Below are 22,005 nucleotides of genomic sequence, written 5' to 3'. Positions count from 1 at the left end.
CTTATTTTTTTTTCACCTTTTTGCAATGTGGGAAATTGTTACTGAAATGTTAGATCTGATTTTATGTATTTGACGTTTTTAGCTGTGGTGTGATTTCCACATTAAGAAACCAGGAAGAAGAAGCAGCAGACAAGCGTTATTGTACTTTGTTGGACTGTCTCTGCTCCTGGGGACAAGTGGGACACATTCTGGAACTTATCTGCGACTGGCTGCCAGAAGAACAGCCCCAGAGCAAGGTGTATTTCTGTCATGGTTCTTTAAAATTGCTGAGTGAGGATATGTGTGTTAGAAATCATATGCTTTCCTGAGAACATGTATTTTAATTGTTACTTTATCGCTCTGTTTTTTCAGAGTAACTCAGCATCTAAACGGAAGGTGAAAATCCATGATACACGCCCAGTAAAACCTGAATTAGCTCTGGTTTACATAGAGTATTTGCTGACCCATCCAAAGAATCGGCAGTGCCTGCTCTCTGCTCCCCAGAAGAAACTTAACCACCTTTTGAAAGCACTTGAAATGTCAAAGGTAATTTTATAGAACAGATATGGACACTGAAAGTTGTCCATGTAATTAGTAGGAGTGACAAAATAAGCTCTAAATTTTTCATACTTAAGAGTATAAAATTTTTCCGTCTGGAAAGGAGTTAAGAGTTATCTATCCCTCCTCCTTCAATTTGCAGGCGGGGACGTGACACTCAGGTGACTCACTGGCGGGGCAGGGGAGGAGCCAGCTTACAATTTGGGCCCTTGGATAACCCTGTTTCTCAGAACACGCCAGTCTAAAGGAAGACTTCTTCCTGCACTTCCCTTGCTGTACTCCTGCACATTGATGTGGGAATACTAGCTTCTCCTCACAGTCCTTGGCAGGCTTTTCTAGGAATCTTTGAAGAGTGTTTCCTATGAATTCAGCATCTCCTTCTTTCTTACTGGCTCTCTGGCCGTCTCCTCCAGGGTCAGCCCTCAGAGACAGCATCTGTGACTGCTGCTAAATTTGGTCATGCCAGAGGCAGAGTATCCAGTGCTTAGCATCAGATGGGGAATGGGAGGGAGAGATCTGAAGGAGGAGAAGGAGGCTCACAACTGTCCAGGAGAGGAGATGAGCCAGGGCTGGCTGCCCCGCATTTGTAGGCAGAGCTGGGATTTTGCCCATGGACAAGGCTGGGCACTGGCTATGCTACTGTGCAAAAGTAAGGCTGCCTGTGGGTTTTGGGAAAGACGGATGGGTGCATTCCCCTGAAGGCTTTGCTAGGGGCCACAGATGACATCCCTACCTACTAATGCCGGTGGGACCTCCTCCCTATCTGTGTGACAACCAAACACAGGCTTTCCCAACACTAAGGTGCTCCTCCTTTTAGGGTACAAGGTTATGGAGCCATGAGCACGCTGAGGCTCTGACCCTGCCTGGGTGGTGACAGCATTGTTCCTGGGAGGAACTGCCTTTCTTTCTCTTCCTTTTTTTTTTTTTTTTTTTTTTAAAGATTTTATTTATTTATTCATGAGGCACAGAGAGAGAGGCAGAGACACAGGCAGAGGGAGGAGAAGCAGGCTCCATGCAAGAAGCCTGATGTGGGACTTGATCCCGGGAACCAGGATCACACACGCCCTGAGCCAAAGGCTGATGCTCAACCTCTGAGCCACCCAGGCATCCCTCTTTCTCTTCCTTTGATGGTCTCCTCCCTCTCAGCCTCCTGACTGGGAGCAGGTCAGAGTTTGCCCCAGGGGCAAATGCTTTGTGTGCTTGATCCTGATCAATAACTGTTAGGAGTTTTTATCTTGTTCTTTAGAAGGAAGGATCTGCTCCTGAAACCAGGAGTACACTGTAAACTAACTAGGATTTAAATAAAAACTCAAAACAAAAAAAAAATAACAGGAGGATCTGTTGGGGGAGGGGAGGAAAAAGGGAAAACCATTTCTCAGATGGTTTTGTGGTTTAGTTAAATCACCTCCGATGGCAGCTATGTGTCAGGTTCTCCAGATGGTCCTCAGTGTACACATCTCAGTTGGAACATGGCCACATAAGTGTTTTATTTTGTAGGCAGATCTGGAATCGATTTTGCAGTTGCCAGGTGGGAAACCTCACAACTTTAGTGAAGCCATGGCTCTGCGAGCCTTCAGCCTCCACTGCCGGCTGAGTGTCCACCTTCAGCACCAGGTGAGTCTGTCCCCCACTGCCTGACCACACATGAAGCATGTTGACAAAGCAGGGTCCGTTACTAATTTCTCTCTCTATTGTTATTGGACAGTTCTGCTCACAGGGGAAGGTTTACCTGTCTATTTTGGAAGACACTGGGTTTTGGTTAGAAAACAAAGTTCTGTCTTTTATCCAAGATCAAGAAGAAGAATATCTCAAGCTTCATAAGGTGGTTTATCAGCAGATCATCCAGGTTAGAAGTCTGACCACATGGAAGCCTTCTCTTCACCAAGTTTGAGACGTGCTTCCAGATTTTATTTTCTGTTTTAAAGTTATAACTTTAGATAGTAATACTGTTCTCCAATACTCACAGCATCATGCAACATCCAGAGCTTGTCTTTTCCCAAAACATAAGCATGAAATAGGTTTTCATTCATGTTTGTGGAATGGCATAAAATGAGTTTCCATATTTCTTATGGAAATAAAAATGAGAACTAATGTATCTTTTTGAAAATTCCTTTGTAAAATATCTTTATAAATACCTGCTTTAGGAGATAATTAGTAATACAATAAGATATTAGAAGCTTTACCAGGCTGAATTTATTCTCCTTTTTTGGCTCTCAGTTTCTTGGTAAATCACACCAGCACATCTGTGTCTCTTACAGACCTACCTGATGGTGTGTAAAGATGTTGTGATGGTTGGCCTTGGCGATTACAAGTTTCAGATACAGCTTTTACAGTGGAGTCTCGGAATCATGCAAACAGGTATACTTCTTTCATTAAAGGACTCATTTAGAGCATTCAGTCATCAAACCAGTCATTTCCACCTCCTTCGCTTTGCTAATTGGGACTCTTTTTTTTTTTTTTTGGGGGACTCTTGATTTCAGGAGACAGATATATAACACAAACTAGCTCGTACCAACAAAGGAATTCATATGCTGCTGCAGCTGGGAAGCCCAAGGGTGTTTCTGGTGTCAGGCAGTTCCTCTCCCAGATTCTCCGCTCAGTGCTCTGCCAGGTGGTGGGCGGGGGCAGTGGCAGCTCTGAGCCTATCTGCTCACCACGTGGGGAGTAAACCCCCCTCAGGACCACTGGGAAGTTGCTGCTTCCCTGAGGGACAGGGTGACGGTGGGACCCACAGGAACGAATACCAAGGGGTCTGTGCTCAGTGTGGTGAGTGAGTGAGGGATCACCTCCTTCCAGGGGCCCTGGGGCCAGATTCTCACAGCCAGTGGGGGAGTGATCCAGGCTTTGTCTCCCATCTGTCAGCAGAATTCAGCTGAGAGTGCTGCCATATGACCCCACTCTCCTCGACTACCTCCCCCTGGGTATAGAACTATTTCTGAATTGCTCTCACTGTACATCCTGATGCTATGTCTGGTGGTTTCTGCCTGAAGAGGTTGAGAATGATGTCATCATTTGTAGATTCAGTGTTGAGGTTTGAACATAGAGCTCTTGAGTCGTGCGTGGTGGTACTGACCCCGTGCAGGCAGCCTTGGGGTTTGACAGGGGGTCGTGCTTGGGTGGTGCTGAAGCTTGGGTGCCAGCCCCTCTGCTCTGCCGTTCCAAATATGCACTTCTTGAAATGCACCTGAACTGCAGGGGAGATTGTGGATGAGTTGTTTAAATACCCACAGGTCGAAACTGAACAAATACTGTTTCAGAATCTGGCTTTTCTTCATTAAATCTTGTATCACTTTTACTTTTGTTTTTTTTTTTACTTTCTGTTGTGAAACATTTTTGACTTAAGTTTAATGATTGAAACAATGAAAAATGATTTGTATTTTTTTAAGGTTTTATTTATTCATGAGAGATAGAGAGGCAGAGAGAGAGAGAGAGGCAGAGACACAGGCAGAGAGAAAAGCAGGCTCCATGCAGGGAGCCCGACATGGGACTCCAACCCGGGTCTCCAGGATCATGCCCTGGACTGAAGGCAGCACTAAACTGCTGAGCCACCTGGGCTGCCCTGATTTGTTTTTTTTTTTTTTTTTTTAACTTCTAACTTCATTTAGAATTTAGGAGTTGTTTTCCCCTAAGGACTGAATCTACTCTTAGTATTTATAAAATTTGTAATTCCAAGGGTTAGCTGGAAGTTTAGATCTCTGATGTTGCCAGTTTCATTACGTAAGGGGTATCTGTTCCCCCAAAAAAGACCCTAAGCTGCTGACTTTACCTGAACCAAACTGAAGTGCACTTTGCATTTATATATTCCAACATTTAGAGGCTTCCCAGGGGGAATCAACTGTGGCCATCCTTTGTAACCCTGTCACAAAATAGGGTTATACTTAGCAACTTAACAGGGTGCCCCCAGAGTCTGTTGTTGATGGGGCTCTTTGCTCTACTTGACAGAATTCTAATAAAACATTTAAGTTCTAAAACCAGTCACATTTATATTATTATTGTTATAATATGACATTTTCCATGCTAAAGTGCATATTTAGAGGAGGTTCCCTTGAAAGGAGCGGAGTCCCCACACAACCCAAATATAAAAATCTAAGCTCACACAAATGCAGGTGTTTCAGCTATGTACATTTTGAAAAACAAACAAACAAACAAACACACCATGTGTTCTGCAAAATCAGTGACTAAAAAGTAACGGCTGGTGGGAAAACACAGTCTCGAGCAGGTTGTTAAGAGAGTGCTGTGTGCCAGAGCACTAGGAGATGGTTATCCTGGCAGAAAGCCAGCCTGTTTAAAAAGGAAGGTTAGGGGGATCCCTGGGTGGCTCAGCGGTTTGGCACCTGCCTTTGGCCCAGGGCATAATCCTGGAGACCTGGGATCCGGTCCTGCATCGGGTTCCCTGTGTGGAGCCTGCTTCTTCCTCTGCCTGTGTCTCTGCCTCTCTCTGTGTGTGTGTCTCTCATGAATAAATAAATAAAATTAAAAAAAAAAAAAAAAGAAAGAAACAGTGAAGATGCTTGAGAAGCTTCCTGGAGGATGAGACCCCTGGCTATGGCTTGTTTATTTATGAAAGAGAGAGAACATGCGAGTGGTGGGGGATGCACAGAGAGAGAATCCCAAGCAGGCTCTACACCCTTAGCACGGAGCCTGACATGGGTCTCCATCCACAACATTGAGATCATGACCTGAGCCTAAATCAAAAGTTGGACACTCAACCGAGACTCCCTGCCACACATACTCACCCTTCCCTGGCTCTGTTTTTACAGCTCAACTTAAAATCAAGATGGTATAGAATCTGAAATGAAAATTCAAGATCTCTAGGATGAACTGGGATTAAGCTCACATGTGGAAAATGCTTTACCAAATTGATGCAACTATACACACACGTAGTAAAGGAAGTGATTCAGAAGAGAAAATCAGTACTAAACTACAAAATGTTGGAAATTTAACACAGTTGGCCTATGACATTTGTAAATCACATTTGAAATCTCTTGGGCCATCCCTCTCAGGCTTGTGCCAGTAGAGCTGGTGTGAATATTGCCATTACCTAAGAGAATGAGACACATTCTCTAGGCCCGGTGTTCCAGGGGCCACACTGTCCACATGGGTAGTAAGCCCACCAGTGATCAAGTTAAATAGATTGTTACTGTTGTTGAAGGTATTGCTGTTCTATTTAAAAGGAACAAGTTTTTAAATTTTATTTATTTTAAAATTTATGTGTGTTAAAATTTAGATTAATCTCATCAACCTGATATTGGCTTATCAGTAACAATTTAAGTTATCATGATACACATGTGTTGTGTGAAAATGTAATAATTTAAGCTAACTTTTATGGTTAGATAACTGATGTTTCCAATATTCTTTCTAGTGAAGGGCTTCTTTTATGTGTCATTACTTCTTGGCATTCTGAAAGAGGTAACTGGAAGTTCCTTGAAGCAGACACCAGATTCAGGTGAAGAAGTTGCCACGCTGTTTGATATGGTCCAGAAAGTATTTCAGAAAATGTTGGAATGTATGGCATGGAGCTTCAGGAAGCAACCAGAAGAAGGCCTACGGGTACTCACGCCCTCCCAGTCATTAAACCATGCTCACCCAGAAGGCAAGGATGCATGAGGATGTGTCACCTCACACACAGGCTCAGCCAGCACTTGCTTCTGCCATTGGGCTGTTGGGTGGGTCGCACCCCCATATGGGAGACGATTACCAGGTGTCGACCTTCTTCAGTGTGTGGTGCAGTCAGAGAGGTGGTGCTGTCTGCACTGGGGCAGGATGGCTAGGAACCCACCTTTGACTCTTAATCTTAGAACAGGTTTTAATAAGCCCAGGTAAGCAGGCCTTCTGCCAGAGAGGACAGGAGACACATAACACATTACATCTGGCTTGTGAATGCTCAAATGTTATTTCATAGTTTTCCAACTAAAATACACTTTTGAGAATGCTGATTTTGATTATATGTAGATAACAGGGACTTTATACTACTTTCTTTTTTTTTTTTTTTTTTTTTGTAAATTATTTATTTATTTATGATAGTCACACAGAGAGAGAGAGAGAGGCAGAGGCACAGGCAGAGGGAGAAGCAGGCTCCATGCACCGGGAGCCCGACGTGGGATTCGATCCCGGGTCTCCAGGATCACGCCCTGGGCCAAAGGCAGGCGCCAAACCGCTGCGCTACCCAGGGATCCCTTTATACTACTTTCTATCATAGGCTACCCTCTCATCATGTGTCAGCTTCCCCCTCATTGGGAGTGAGAGCTGCAAAGCTGGAGGGGCCATGGTTCCCTTGCTGATCAAAGCTCCTGTGAAGTGGGACTCCTGAGTAGCCAGTTCATGTGGCAGATACTGACCCATGTGCCACATTTGCTTTCCTTCTGAAGTCATCCTGTCATCAGAGGGTGTCTGTTTTTCTTTTTTTTTTTAAGATTTTATTTATTCATGAGAATACCCAGGAGAGGGGGGGGGGCGGGGCAGAGACACAGGCAGAGGGAGAAGCAGGCTCCATGCAGGGAGCCTGACGTGGGACTCGATCCTGGGTCTCTAGGATCACGCCCTGGGCTGTAGGTGGCACTAAACCGCTGAGCCACTGGGGCTCCCCCATCAGAGGGTGTCTTAAGTAGTGGTTTAAAAATGCAGATTAGCTGTTCTTTTTAAGTGAAGCTTTAAAAAATGCTGAAGTGGGAGGATGTTTATGAAACATTGAAGACTTTCAATTTTTTTCTGTTCTTAGCTGATAGAAGGTGATGGAAGGTTGCTGGCCATGTTTTTCCTAGCTTACCAATTCATCTTTGAGTTAATTTGAAATGTTTCTGTTTTTGATGAGTTGGTTCAAGTGTCTTATCTATTCAGTTTGTGCCAGAATCTTTTACTTTCTCACCAAATCTTTTACCATTGGCTGTGCAGTTCCTCTCAAAACACATGGCCTCTTGGTTTTCTTTTATTGTTAGTGGTATTTCTTTATCTTTTCTTTATTTATGTTATTGGTGTGTCTATTCTTGGCATTTTTTTCTTTGCTTTTGGGAAAAGAATGGTGTAAAAGTAGCTCCCAGTAGGCTTTGGTCCTGTCTGTCCTTTTGTAGCCACAGTGCCTGAGAGATCTGAGTCAGCAGTGGCAAGGGCAGGAAATAAGATTGGGGATTCCTGGACCCCTAGGGAGGACAGTAGGAATGCTTATCCTATAAGATGTCTTTTTTTGACCACTAAAAAATGACTGGTGTGTTTTCTCCTAGCTTCTTTATTCAGTTCAGTCTCCTCTTCATGAGTTTATAATGACTGTTCAGTCTTGGCACATGGACACACCCGTCCACCGGGGCATGCTCTCAACTGTGATCGCTGCATCTGTGGTGGAGATAAGTCACCAACTACGAAAGGTGAAGTCTGTTTATCCTGAAACCACCCTGTCTGTTCCTGACTGTACAATATGCTATTCTCTATTAGCAGCACATTGTCATGTTTTCCCAAGTATTTTTTAAGAGCTCAAAGTTTAGTAGGTGTCCTGCTCCTCCAGCCTTCACAGTCCTCTCACAGTTCCAAAGCTGGCTGGTGACTCAAGTCATGTGACTACTGGGGACATATGTTAAGGGTGTTGTCATCTTTGATTAAGACCAAGCTAGTACTTCCATTGTGAACTTTTTTTTCCTTCCTGCATTTTATTTTTTTTTTAAGATTATTTATTTATTTATTCATTCATTCATTCATGAGAGGAAGAGACACAGGCAGAGGGAGAAGCAGGCTCCATGCAGGGAGCCCAATGTGGAGCTCGATCCCGGGACTCCAGGATTATGCCCTGGGCCGAAGGCAGGTGCTAAACTGCTGAGCCACCCAGGTGTCCCTCCTTCCTGTATTTTAGAGATCTACCTGAGTGATATATTTAAGACTTCCCTGACAAGGCGAAAGCAGCCATCATCAGTGGAGCAGGGTAAGGATGGTGCTTGCCCTGCAGTTTGGGGTAGTTGCAGGTTTGACAGCTTTGCTGGAGGATAGGCCTTACGTTTCTTTTTCATGTCTAAACATAGGATATGTGAACTTTAGATATGAGTTTAAGCACAAAACTTATTCATTCCTACTCTGTAAAGGACTGGTGTTTTCCTAGCAGTTACATAGTTTTTACAGTTAGCCTAATTGGGTAAAGATTGACATAAACAAAATGTTAATTCATGTGAGAACAGAAAGCTCTGTTTCTTCAGTGAAATCCTCGAGGATGGAGGGAAGGCACAGCGTAGTGACTTAGAAGATAGAAAGGTAATGATAAATGTTTCTCAGTATGAAAAGATGGAATCTGATAGTCAGTGGCATTGTATTATATAAATTCTGTATTATATAAATAATACCGTAAGACCATGAGTATAAAAAAGCCAACTAAATTCCTAAAACATTAATAGAATTTAGGGCTCTCCTTAAAGCTTGGTTTAGGAAACTAGTAACTAGATTATATATAGAATAAGAACTGGAATTTATTAACTCCATTGAGCCTTATAGCTAACAACTATAAATAAATCAGTGGCCCCTGCGCCAGGCCTGACTCACCAGTGACTCTGTTTTTTTAAACGAACTTATATTGTACACAGCCACACCTACTACTTAGAGATTTTCTGTAACTGCCGAGCTGAGTAGTTCTGACAGAGCCAGTATATTTTACTACTTTATGGAATATATTTGCCGACCTCTCTTCTGTATCCTTAAAGATTTGTGTCCTTGTTCCAATCATGAGAAGTTAGCTCCGTGGTGGACTCGTCCCTTTCCGTTAGTTGGCATGTATGTAGGAGCTTTGTTGGTAGGTGCAGACGCACTCAGGACTGTTATGTCTTTTTTTTTTTAAGATTTTATTTATTGGGATCCCTGGGTGGCGCAGCGGTTTAGCGCCTGCCTTTGGCCCAGGGCGCGATCCTGGAGACCCGGGATCGAATCCCACATCGGGCTCCCGGTGCATGGAGCCTGCTTCTCCCTCTGCCTATGTCTCTGCTTCTCTCTCTCTCTCTCGTTGTGTGCCTATCATAAATAAATAAAATAAAATAAAATAAATTTTAAAAAGATTTTATTTATTTATTCATGAGAGACACAGAGAGAGAGAGAGAGGCAGAGACACAGGCAGAGGGAGAAGCAGGCTCCATGCAGGGAGCCCGATGTGGGACTAGATCCCGGGACTCCAGGATCACGCCCTGGGCCAAAGGCAGGCACCAGACCGCTGAGCCACTCAGGGATCCCCAGGACTGCTATGTCTTTGTGATGCAGTGGCTGTCTGATTGTTCAGGAGATGGCTCTTCTTCCTTGTATTCTCATTATAGTCTGCTCTGGCATTTGTCAAGGGTACCTAGCATCCTTTTTTTTTTTTTTTTTTCCTATGCTTTTACTTTTAACCTGTTTTTCTTTCCTTTTTTTTTTTTTTTTTTTGGTATATATATATATTTTTTATTGGAGTTCAATTTACCAACATATAGCATAACATCCAGTGCTCATCCCGTCAGGTGCCCCCCCCTCAGTGCCCGTCACCTCAGTGCCCGTCACACAGTCACCCCATCCTCCCACCCACCTCCCTTTCCACCACCCCTTGTTTGTTTCCCAGAGTTAGGAGTCTCTCATGTTCTGTCACCCTCACTGATATTTCCCACTCATTTAACCGGTTTTTCCATGTGTTTCAGAGTGTTTCTTGTAATCACCACATGGGCAGCCCTTTTTTTCTTTTGGTCCAGTTTTACAGTCTCTGCCTTTTACCTGAGGTGCTCAGCCCATTTGATTTTAATGAGATCTTTGACATGTTTGGGTTTAATTTGACCATTTCAGTGTTTGTTTTCTATTAGTCTCCCTACTTTTCTTCTTTTCCTGCCATTTGATGGATGAAATGTTTGTAGTGTTCCATTTTATCTTCTCTGTTGGCTTTATATTGTCCTTTGTATAGTTTTAGTGGTTTCTCTGGAGATTTTAGTAGGTTCATTTAACTCACCAGTCTCCCTACAGAAATTACAATGTCCTTGTGCATAGTAAAAGTCTTGTAACAACGTTCTTCCAGTTAGCATTCTCCTCCGTGCTGTATCTGTACTGTATCTTACTGCTACATATGCTAAAAATCTCAGGATATATTTTTTAAAATTTATTTTGTTTTAAATATTTTATTTATTTATTCCTGAGACACAGAGAGAGGCAAAGGGAGAAGCAGGCTCCTTGCAGGAAGCCTGATGATGAGCCCAATTCAGGACTTGATCACAGGACCCTGGGATCATGACCTGAGCCAAAGGCAGAAGCTCAACCACGGAGCCACCCAGGCATCCCCATCCCCCCCCCTTTTTTTTTTAAAGATTTTATTTATTCATTTGACAGACAGTGAGGGAGAGGGGGAGAGAATCTTAAGCCGACTCTGCACTGGGCTCAGAGTCTGACATGGGCTTGTATCCACTGCCCTGAGATCATGACCTGAGCCGAAACCAAGGGTTAGATGTTTAACTGGCTGAGCCACCCAGGGACCCCAAGATACATTTTTATTTTAACACATCGCTAATTATTTGTCTATCAGAAATGCATTTATAACATTTAAGATGTAAAGTGTTTTAATGAGAAACAGCTATTTCAAACATAATGATGATTGACTTTGATATCCACGTTAGTATTATGAATCCTCCAAAGGGCATGTGGAAAGGCTCTTTAGGACTACAGTGTAGTTAGACCTGAGTCGAGTCCCCTGATAGCCAAGTGGTAGGTGAGAGACAGTAGTGGGATGTATGAGGGAGGAGGTGATGGGGGTAGAGTGGGGTCAGGAAACAAAGACATAGCTCCTCGCATCCCTGGCCCCCACCCCCTCCAGAGCACGGTTCTGGATTTAGATTTTCCAAAGAGCCATTTGCACGTGGAGTTCATTCACCACTAATGGGTGACTTTAAACTTGTAAGGTTGATGATGAGGGGCATAAATCTAGGCAGAGCCCCTACGTGGGTCCAGGCCAACGTTACTGCCCTATGGCTGGTTCTCTGGAGGACACTGGCAGTGCCTGGGGCGGGGGTGCTCCTGGCCAAGGACACTGCTCAACATTCTGCAATGCATAAGGTGCCCCACAGCAAGGAATTATTCAGTCCAGGATGTTGGCCATGCTGAGACTGAGAAAACCTGATCCTGGATGAGTAAGAATAGCTAGTTAGACTTGCATAAAAAAGCATTATTTACAGAAAATACTACATTAAAGGCTATCTGACAAAAGGCTTATTGATTGTGTGTATCTTTTCATTTCCAGCTGATGAATAATATACCCCTATCTACAATAATAGATTAATCATAATAATTGTACTCATTTCAACAGTTAATAAAAACTATTCTTTTGAGTTTTTGGATGAAAATCCACAGCAGTAGAAAACAAGTCATTAGCTCTGTCTCAGTCTCAATTTAGAAATTACTGATTTGGAACTTCTTTTTAGATTTCTAATATAGAAGAGCTCACCCTTCCTGAGGGGCTGTCAGACCTCCCACCATTTTCAAGGTGTTTAATAGGAATAATAATGAAGTCTCCAGATGTGATCAGGTAACCATGCTCCCTTTATTGCTTTGAGATTCTTCTTGTGACTGGAAGCTCTCGGTAGATTTTGCTGTATTCCTTCAGCTCTCAAAAGTGCTTTTTTTTTCCATGAGAAAAAGGTTTCAGAGAATTTTCTCTCATCAGCAATTAAAAGTAGTTGCATTATTTAAAAATTTTGCATTATACCTCTACAAAGAGAAATTCTAACTTTCTTTCAAATACGTCTATCTGAAAAGTCCCTGGTTATGCTTACTAAGTATACCCCGAATGCCTGATGAAGTCAGTGCCCTTGTGGGTTCTTTGGGCACATGGCTGTTCCTGTGTCACTTGGTTAGAACTCCAGGGCTTGTTGTGGCAAATCCAGGACTGGTGGCCTAGTTGTCTGATACCCAAGGAACTGTAATAGCAGGTCTATTCAACGAAAACTGGAAAATCATCATACTTAGCAGCTGTGAGTTGTTTTTCGGTGATACTCAATTTTTTGTGCGTACTGTGTGTATACAGAGTAGCTGTTTTCAATGACCAGAATGTCCCTGTTCCCCTTCTAAGAAAGCATCATCAGATGTTAATATCTTACCTGTGTGATAGTGAGAATTACGAGAAGAGTTGAATCAACTTCCCATGTTACCTGAAAGCTAGAATTCATGGTGGTTGATGAATCTTAACGATCTTAGTCTTTCTATAAAGTATTAGGATTTATATACTATAGAATAACTCCAGATGTTTATTAATTTGTTTGCAGGTCATTTTTAGATGAATTAAAGGTGTGTGTTACTTCTGATGATATTGAAGGCATTGTGTGTCTCTCAGCTGTTATGCGTATTATTTTGGTTATTAATAAAGGTAGGTTAAACTTTCTTTCCTATCATCTGGGTTATTGTTGGGTGTGATCCCACACAGAACTGTTATAGGGATGTTTAGAAACTCTGTTCCATGCTTGCTGCGTCCCCTGCCAATCAGACTCCCTCTGCTCACTAACCCTGCTCTGGCCTGGAAACAAGTCCTATCCACACCTGTCTCCCTCCCCCACTGGACTGATTACATGTCCCTCTCTGTGCCTCAGAATTGAAGTTCTATTGATTTGTCATTTGTTACCTGTGCTTAAAAGTCTGAATTTACTTTTGCTAATGATAGTGTTTTGATCTTAATTCTTTTTTTTTTTTTTTTTTTTTTTATTCATAGAAACAGAGAGAGAGAGAGGCAGAGGCAGAGGGAGAAGCAGGTTCCATGCAGGGAGCCTGATGTGGGACTCGATCCAGGGTCCCCAGGATCAAACCCCAGGCTGTAGGCGGCGCTAAACCGCTGCGCCACCGGGGCTGCCCTTGATCTTAATTCTTAACATACAAAAAAAAAAAAAAAAAAAATCTTAACATACTTGTTGTTCCACTTAACCTTATACCTGCCTGTTTTGAATATCCCACCCAGTTGAAATAGTACTGTGAAAATAGTTGGAGACGCCTCTAAAATGCTCACCTCAGTATAAACTGGAGTAATGTCCCTGCATATTACTGTTGAGTTTCTATATTTCTTACTCAGTTTTACTAATGTTGAAATAATTTTCTAAGACATAACATATTGACATAGCATAAGACATAACAGAGAGTGCTTCTATCGCAGCAAGCTGTCCCCATAAGTCTGATCGCGTGGCATGTCTACTGAATTAGGATACTACTTTGTTACCCAGGGCAGACATCAGAAAAGACTTCTTTTTTTTAAGATTTTATTTATTTATTCATAGAGACACACACATACAGAGAGAGAGAGAAAGAGAGAGAGGCAGAGACAGAGGCAAAGGGAGAGGCAGGCACCATGTGGAGAGCCTGATGTGGGACTCGATCCAGGGTCTCCAGGATCACGCTCTGGGCTGCAGGCGGCGCTAAACCGCTGCGCCACTGGGGCTGCCCAGAAAAGACTTCTTTAAGGGACTGTCTGAGCTGAGGTCTGGAGAATCAGGGAATATTCCCTACAAGAGGGAGTGATGGTGGGGTGCTGATGAGCACCTAGTACTTAACTTCATGCCGCACAGATGATGACACTGAAACGTGGTAGTTGTGATCTGTGGCGGAGGTACAGGTGAGGATCCAGTCTCTGATGGCATAGACAGAACTCACAGGATCATGTCTGCTGGAGCTGTCCCTCAGAGCTGATGAGGTGCTTCAGAAAGCATCTATTTGACCTTCTCACATCCCTGTTGGGACAGTTACTGTTGCATAGGTCACTGGGTAGATAGACTTGGAGGGTGGGGAGGCTCCGTCTTCCTGGATTTGACCTACATTGATAGAGTATGCTTGTGTTACCACCACAGTAGCCACGTTAAAATCTTTTCTCTGCTTTGGTTATAACTTCCCTGTAGGTAAACAGAAGAGTTCAAAAATGAAGGATGTTGCAGCCACTGTTCACAGAAAACTGAAGACATTCATGGAGATCACGCTGGAGGAAGACAGCACAGAGAGGTAAAGCACTAGATGCATTGGATGGATGTTTTTAAGAGCTGTGGGTACTCCACAAGCACATTTACAGCCAGGCAGTGAGAAAACAGGATTATAAGGACAGAAACATCTCTTTTGGAAAACTCCTTGAGCATATGTTTAATTTACTTCCTAATTTTGTTTTTAAAAACAAAAACAAAATTGTCATCTGATAAATATTACTCCAGAAAAGGCATACAAACTTATTTTATATGGTTTTTAAAACTAGGCAGATTAGGGGGCAGCCCTGGTGGCACAGCGGTTTAGCGCCGCCTGCAGCCCAGGGCGTGATCCTGGAGACCCTGGATCGAGTCCCACGTCAGGCTCTCTGTATGATGCCTGCTTCTCCCTCTGCCTGTGTCTCTGCCTCTCTCTCTCTCTGTCTCTATGAATAAATAAATAAAATCTTTAAAAAAAACAACAACAAAAAAATAAACTAGGCAGATTATTGTGAGTGGTTTGCTGTTTTTGAAACCGTGGGCATTTCTAGGACATAATTGCCCAGTCCCCAGGCATCCACAATGAGGATGGGGAAGGTCCCTCCAAAACTTTGAAGAAATACTGGTCATTTCTTGCTTCCTGGGTGGCCTGTTGCTGCCACAGGACTGCTCCGAGGAAGATGTTCACTGGGCTCCTCCAGCCAAGTGTGTTTATTGTTGCATTTGCTGTTTGACATGCAATATGGCTTTCTATAGATACTGTTGTTACCTGTGTTTGATTCTCAGACCAACTGCAAAAACAGTGTTTTTCGTGCTGTTCTATGAACCTCATAAAGTTAAGTGTTATAGAGCTCTGAACTAGGTAATAGTTTTAGGTATGCCTGGGAAAGTAGCCACCTTTTCTTAGCTACTTTCTCCTTTGAAGAAAGGCTTCAAAAACCCTAAATTGCTAACTTATGAACAAGGACTGTTTTAGCTCTTTCTTCCAATCTGTACACCTTTTATCGCTGCATTAGCTATGTCGTCCAGTGCAGTGTTGAAAAGCAGTGATGAGAGGGGACATCCTTGACTTGTTCCTGATCCTAGTGGGAAAACAGTTAATTTCTCACCATTAAGAATGATGTGAGCTGCTGATATCTTGTGGATGTTCTTCATCAAGTTGAGGACGTTCCCCTCTATTCCTAGTTTATTGAGAGTTTTTATAATGAATGGGTGTTGGATTTTGTCAGATGCTTTTTTTGCATCTACTGATGTGATCGTGTGCTGTTTCTTCTGTAGTCTGTTGTTGTGATGGATTATACTAAATGATTTTTGAATGTTGAACCAGCCCTGCATACCTAGAATGAATCCCACTTAGTCTTGGTGAATACTTTATACACTGTTGTTATTAATTGTATGCAGCTGATTGATGGTGCTGTGAAGTTCAACTATGTTCTTAATGATTTTCTGCTTGCTAGATCTGTGCATTTCTTTCTTTTCTTATCTTTTTTTTTTTAAGATTTTAATTTATTTATTCATGAGAGACAGAGAGAGAGAGGCAGAGACACAGGCAGGCAGAGGGAGAAGCAGGCTCCCCAGAGAGAGCCCAATGTGGGACTCGATCCCAGGACCCCGGATCACAACCTGACCCAAAGGCAGATGCTCAACTGCTGAGCCACCCAGGCATCCTGAGATCCATGCATTTCTGATAAGAGGGATTTTGCCTCATATCTTTTGTGATCGTGATAGTAGGTGCATATGAATTTAGAACTCCTATATCTTCTTGGTGAATTGACCCTTTTATTTTTATGGAGAGTCTTTATTTCTAGAAATGCTTTCCCCATAAAGTCCACTTCGGTATTAAGACAACAGTACCAGCCTTGTTTAGTGTTTCCTGAGTGTTTGTGGCATTCCAGTCAGAAGGCAGAAACCAAATAGTGACTAGGACAGGGAAATCTCTATGTCGGAAATTCTTAGGAAGGTGTTTTGGTATAACAGGTTATTGGCTAGTGAAGGTTAAAGCCAACCTTAAAGCAGAGAGAAAATGCAGATGTGAGGAGCAACTGTGCTCCTAGGGAGAATGCACACCCTAGGCTGAGACTGCTCCATGGATGGAGAAGTCCTGAGGCCTTCTGATGGGACTCACTGGATTTCCGGTCTCCAGGGGGCAGGGGAAGGGCCAGGGGAGCTGCTGGAACCAAAGCTGGAGCCTTCTGCCAAGCCTGTGAGCTTCCATGTGCTGTTCCAGGCAGGTAGCTGCTGGCTAGATAGCCGCCCTCGGGAGCCCAGTGGGGACAGTGGCCTAAGAGTCTCCTGGAGAAGGCTGGGCCTTGCATGACAGGGCACTGCAAAGTCTGGTCTCTACATTGGTCAGAACTGGGAAGAGAAAGTCCCCACCGACCAGGTCATTGACTAGGGCACTGGAGTAGGTAGGGGTTTGCATGACCTCAGTTGTGAGCAGAGGGAATGTATTCAATTATATACTTCATCCTAAAAATTAATGAATATTTACCATGCGGTTTTAATAAAGGCAGGTTTGCCACTGCATATGAGATGGAGAAACCCAACAGACTCTTAGGTTTTATGAGCTTGTTTTATTTCTAGACATTTTTGGGGGAGAGGGGCGTGATCTTCTGATTTGGAGGAAGTGAGGAATGTTTGTATATTTCAGAAAACACATGGGAATGTAAATAGTTTTACATTTATAAAATCACACAACCTATAGGGCAGCCCCGGTGGCTCAGCAGTTTAGCGCCACCTTCAGCCCAGGGCGTGATCCTGGAGACCCGGGATTGAGTCCCACGTCGGGCTCCCTGCATGAAGCCTGTTTCTCCCTCTGCCTGTGCCTCTGTCTCTCCCCCCCTCCCCTGAATAAAAAAATAAATAAAATCTTAAAAAAAAAAAAAAAAAAGAATTAGGGGATCCCTGGGTGGCTCAGCTGTTTGGTGCCTGACTTTGGCCCAGGGTGTGATCCTGGAGTCCTGAGATCTAGTCCCACATCGGGCTCGCTGCATGGAGCCTGCTTCTCCCTCTGCCTGTGTTGCTGCCTCTCTCTCTCTCTCTGTCTGTCTCTCATGAATAAATAAATAAAATCTTAAAAAAAAGAATTATATATAAATAAGTTATTTTCATAGGATGTGATAACAATCTCAGAAGTCCAAGCAGTTTTTAAAATATTTTATTTATTTATTTAGAGAGCGTGAGCTGGGGAGGTGGGGACACAGAGGGAGAGAGAGAATCTTGAACAGAATCCATACCCAGTGAGGAGCCCAAGGTGGGGCTCGATCCCACAACCCTAGATCATGATCCGAGCTGCAGTCAGAGTCACACTGAGCCACCCAGGTGCCCCAGAAGTGCAAACATTTTACAAGATTTCTTTGTTCTTAGAAATACCATTTGCAAGGATAAGTTTTTTGGGTGTAGAATGCTGTGTGTGTACTATTGTGAAGATGTTAGAGAACAAGGCTATTTGCTCCTTATTAGAAATTTCTTTTATTCCCACTTGCGCAGGGTTTTAAGGTAAGTACTTAAATCACATTAGTTATATTGAGAGGGAAAGAAAAGCCTTAGAAGTTCAAAACTTGGGGCATCTTGAGTGACTCAGTCAGTTAAGCATCTGACTAGGTTTCGGCTCAGGTCATGCTCTCAGGATCGTGGGATTGAGCCCCATGTTGGGCTCCCTGCAGATATTAACGCTGATACAAAGATGGCAAAAAGAGTTCTTCCCTTTAAGGAGGGAACATCCAGTAAAAATAGGACTAGATCATGAAATTTGGGCTTCCTATATGTGCGAGAAACATGCTGTAGAAAACCAGCATCTAAAGAAAAATCATTCTAAAATAGACAAGATTTAAGACTAAATACAAAAATACTACTGATTTAATGCTGAGGTAGAGACATTAAGGCAAGTTAACCTCTTTTAAGACTCTGGAAACCCTTTGATCCAATTAATATTTTAGGCAACGGGGCATTAATTCAGAAGCCCTGTTTTCTTTTTCTTTCTTTCTTTCTTTTTTATTTTTTTTAAGATTTTATTTATTTATTTATTCATAGAGACACAGAGAGAGAGGCAGAGACACAGGCCGAGGGAGAAGCGGGCTCCATGCAGGGAGCCTGACGTGGGACACGATCCCAGGTCTCCAGGATCACACCCCAGCCCTCAGGCGGCGCTGAACCGCTGCGCCACTGGGGCTGCCCAGAAGCCCTGTTTTCTTGACGAATGCACTACTTTTCTCTCCAACACTGTTAGTATTTTGTTAACTGGTCTATTGGGTGCTAAATAAAAAATGCTTCTCATTGCATTTTAATTGCCTCACCCAGTATAGCATACTATAAACTGGACATAATTTCTCAAGAGGAACAGCATACGTTTGCCAGCACAGTGGTGCATTTAAATGCCAAGTATGTTATATTTATTACTTTCATAAATAGTATGGAAATAGCAATAAATTTATAATTAGAAATTTTAGAAGTATAAATATTTCTTATGGCTCAGGTTATATCATGAATTTTTCCCACCAAGTAAATGGACTGTAATCATAAGCAAATTACTTGCCAATATTAATTATGCCTGTGTGTAGGCAACTTGTATAGTGTCCAGCGTAAACCCCCAGCATTAAGCCTTGTTATTAGAACCTGAAGGGAAGGGGTTCTCCATGACAAAATCACCTCTGTTTGGTTATCAAGCATTTTATTCTGCTGCATGAAATTTTAATAGCCTTTTTAAAATGATTTTGGGACAGGATGCTTTTTTATACCTCATTTAGAGGCAAGCTTCAGTCATCATCAATGCCCAGTGGACCTTGGTATAGATAATTTAAAACCAGATGTAAATAAAAACAGGCATTGTTTATCTTATTAATTGTTTTTCTCGGAAAATTGATTTTGTCTGCCCCTCCTGTGGCTGTGGTCATGTTGGATATTCTTCAGCGCATGAACACACCCTACTGGAGGCCGTGGGGCCTGATGGTGGATGGGGTCAAGTCTCAGCTGCTGAGAGAGATTTAAAGACTTTGAGAAAAAAAAAAAAAAAAAAAAGACTTTGAGAGCTCAGGTAGGCAAGCACCTCACTTGGCTCCAACATCTCATCACAAGAACCCTGGCCCAGGGAGGTCATTTGGCTAAGGCTTGCTGCCGCTCGCTGTTATGATAGTGACCTCCACAGGCCTGTGCCTCTCACTGTCCACCATCCTGCCTCTGCGGTGTCACGAGGGCACGACAGAAGAGCCACACATGTAGGGTAGCCCAGCAGTTAGAAAGTCAGAACAGCCATTGCTCAAGTAACAGGGTGGGGGGCGCAATCAGACCATTAATAATATGATCTTCAAAGGAAAAATCAATTATACCACAAAAGGCTGAATTAGAACTAAAAATCCTAAATTAAAAATGTCTCTGATGCACTGGAGAGATGTCATTGTTGGGACTCAGATTCCAGATGGTCTGAAAGATCACGTGGTAGGAGAACCTCAGGACACAGGCCTATGGATGAAGAGGAGTCATGGGGTAAAGACAGGTGAGAAATAGACCCAAAAAAAAGCAGTCATTTAACAAATAGTAGGAGAAAACTTCCGAGAGCTGAAGAAATGTGGAATTTTAAAGATTCCTTTTTGTTTCTTTCACTAAATTGTGGATGGGATTAATGGAAAAAGAATCACACCTAAGTAAGTCTGTAGATAAAATTATCGAATTCTGGGGGTAAAGAGAAAAATCGCAAAATCTTTCTAGGTTTGTGCTGCCCCTGCTATGGCCGTTTTTTCACATGTGGAAATTGAGCAGGTGAAGCATGGCGAGTCTGACCTGAGATGTGGCTAAGTGTAAAGTGCACACCAGGTTCTGAAGATAGTATGAAAAAAGCAGTGTAAATTTTGTTATTTTTATGTTGATTACAGGCTGTTGTATTTGGGTATCTTGAGTAAAATAAAATATATTAAGATGAACTTCACCTTATATTTCTGATCTCTTTTAATGAGGTGAGTAGAGAACTTAGTTCCATGCCTGTTTGTACTGATATGAGGCCAAGCTGTTGTAGACCAACCATGGGGTGGGTTAGTCTCCACGAAGGGCAGGACTCAGACACTCACTGAGCAGGGAGTCAGCTGAGACGTCCCTGGGGACAGAGATTGGTATTTGTGTGTAGGTCCCACATCCCCTCTGAGGGACATGCTGGGTACCCTCGTGGTCACCAGGTGGTGAAGGAGGAAGGTGGCACATACTTGTAAATGCCTGTGTGAGGACTGCTCCGAGAGGGCTCCTGGCATATCCTTGCAAGGCATGGTGGGGGAGCAGCTAGAGTGGGCTCAGTCCAAAGCTGGTTCTGTGGGATAGGGAGAGCAACTGTCTCCTGGGACAGGTGTGGGGGAGGGCCAGGGAAGTGAGGTGCGTTGAAAAGTGATTGAAGTAAGTGTCAGTGTAATAGCTAGTCTTGGGGAAATAGTTTCCATTTGTTTTGTGTTTTTGTGGAAGGAAATAAAGCCCACGACTGTGAAATGTACTTATCATATTTATGAGTCTGCTGTGTATCTGAGTCGTGGTTTAATCCTCACAAATGAGAGTACTTCTGAGAAAATAAATAGGAGGTCACCTATAGGAAACCTGGCCTGGTGTTTTGTTTGCACGAAGAGTGCTTTGGGTCTCTGTGAACTGCTGTTGGCCGCAGGAGCAGTGATGACGACTCTGTCCAAGTGTGGTTTCCTCTGATCAGGATTCTTGCTCCATTTACATATGAGAAGCAATTGGTGAAAGTTACTGAGTATTTCAGCTTTCTCTCTCAGTGTGTATTCAGTTGCGAAACGTTTCTAGGTTTATTTTGTGAAAGTATATGTTAGGTTATCTTGGTCGCTGATTTCTGTTAATTGTCTTCTTTGTGTTTTAGGTTTCTCTATGAATCATCATCAAGAACTCTGGGGGCACTTTTGAATTCATAACTAAGCCAACGTCTATGATTGTGTGAAAACAGAGAAAAAGGACTTAGTAAAAATGAAATGAATGTATATTTTCCTAGGTTTTTAATATTAATAACCCGTATCATAGGGGTGGGATTTATTTGGGGAATTATAAGTAGGAAACTCAGAGGTTCTTACGCTTTTGCCAGGTGCCTGCATAAATAATATATTTAATATAAAGGACTCTAGGTATCATTGGTGCAGTGCAGAAACCTGTGGTGCAAAAACAAAAAAAAAGTTTTCTAGCAAACATGGTTATTTTAAAAATTACTTATATATGTGCTTGTGTGTGTATACATACACACATATATATGTGTGTGTACATATATATATATATGTAAAATGTTGCTTGAAGCTATGAGTAATAAAGCGATGAGAACATCTGTGTGTGTACCTTATTTAAAAATATTATATGGGAATCCTTGGGTGGCTCAGTGGTTTAGCACCTGCCTTTGGCCCAGGGTGTGATCCTGGAGTCCCGGGATCGAGTCCAGCATTGGGCTCCCTTCATGGGGCCTGCTTCTCCCTCTCTGCCTGTGTCTCTACCTCTCTCTCTCTGTGTCTATCATGAATAAATAAATAAAATCTTTAAAAAAATATATGAAGCTTCCCTTTTAGAGACAATAGTTGAATTCTGCCAAGAGTAGAAGGTGTTA

General features: G+C 42.8%; 1 protein-coding gene across 14 annotated transcripts in view; it reads left to right on the top strand.

Moving 5' to 3' along the window:
- NCAPG2 (non-SMC condensin II complex subunit G2) overlaps positions 1–21,732 on the top strand; it is a 63,646-nt gene extending 41,914 nt beyond the window's left edge. For 10 of the 14 annotated variants that reach the window (XM_049094868.1, XM_049094870.1, XM_025448862.3 and 7 more), the window contains 12 exons: positions 83–236; positions 352–525; positions 2,035–2,151; positions 2,243–2,383; positions 2,796–2,895; positions 5,900–6,087; positions 7,755–7,895; positions 11,925–12,028; positions 12,765–12,865; positions 14,376–14,475; positions 18,729–18,809; positions 21,280–21,732. In XM_049094868.1, coding sequence (XP_048950825.1) covers positions 83–236; positions 352–525; positions 2,035–2,151; positions 2,243–2,383; positions 2,796–2,895; positions 5,900–6,087; positions 7,755–7,895; positions 11,925–12,028; positions 12,765–12,865; positions 14,376–14,475; positions 18,729–18,809; positions 21,280–21,331 — 1,453 coding nt within the window. In that variant the 3' untranslated portion in view covers positions 21,332–21,732. Of the gene's footprint in view, positions 1–82; positions 237–351; positions 526–2,034; positions 2,152–2,242; positions 2,384–2,795; positions 2,896–5,899; positions 6,131–7,754; positions 7,896–11,924; positions 12,029–12,764; positions 12,866–14,375; positions 14,476–18,728; positions 18,810–19,835; positions 19,921–21,279 lie in introns of those variants that run through there. The other 4 variants (XM_025449295.3, XM_025449103.3, XR_003137523.3 and 1 more) reach the window with 3 other exon arrangements.
- The last annotated feature ends 273 nt before the right edge of the window (positions 21,733–22,005 follow it).

The sequence above is a fragment of the Canis lupus genome, chromosome 16 (genome assembly GCF_003254725.2).
Source record: "Canis lupus dingo isolate Sandy chromosome 16, ASM325472v2, whole genome shotgun sequence".
Taxonomy (NCBI): domain Eukaryota; kingdom Metazoa; phylum Chordata; class Mammalia; order Carnivora; family Canidae; genus Canis; species Canis lupus.
The sequence above is the reverse complement of the archived record's forward strand: the minus strand, read 5'-3'. Positions and strand labels throughout refer to the sequence as shown.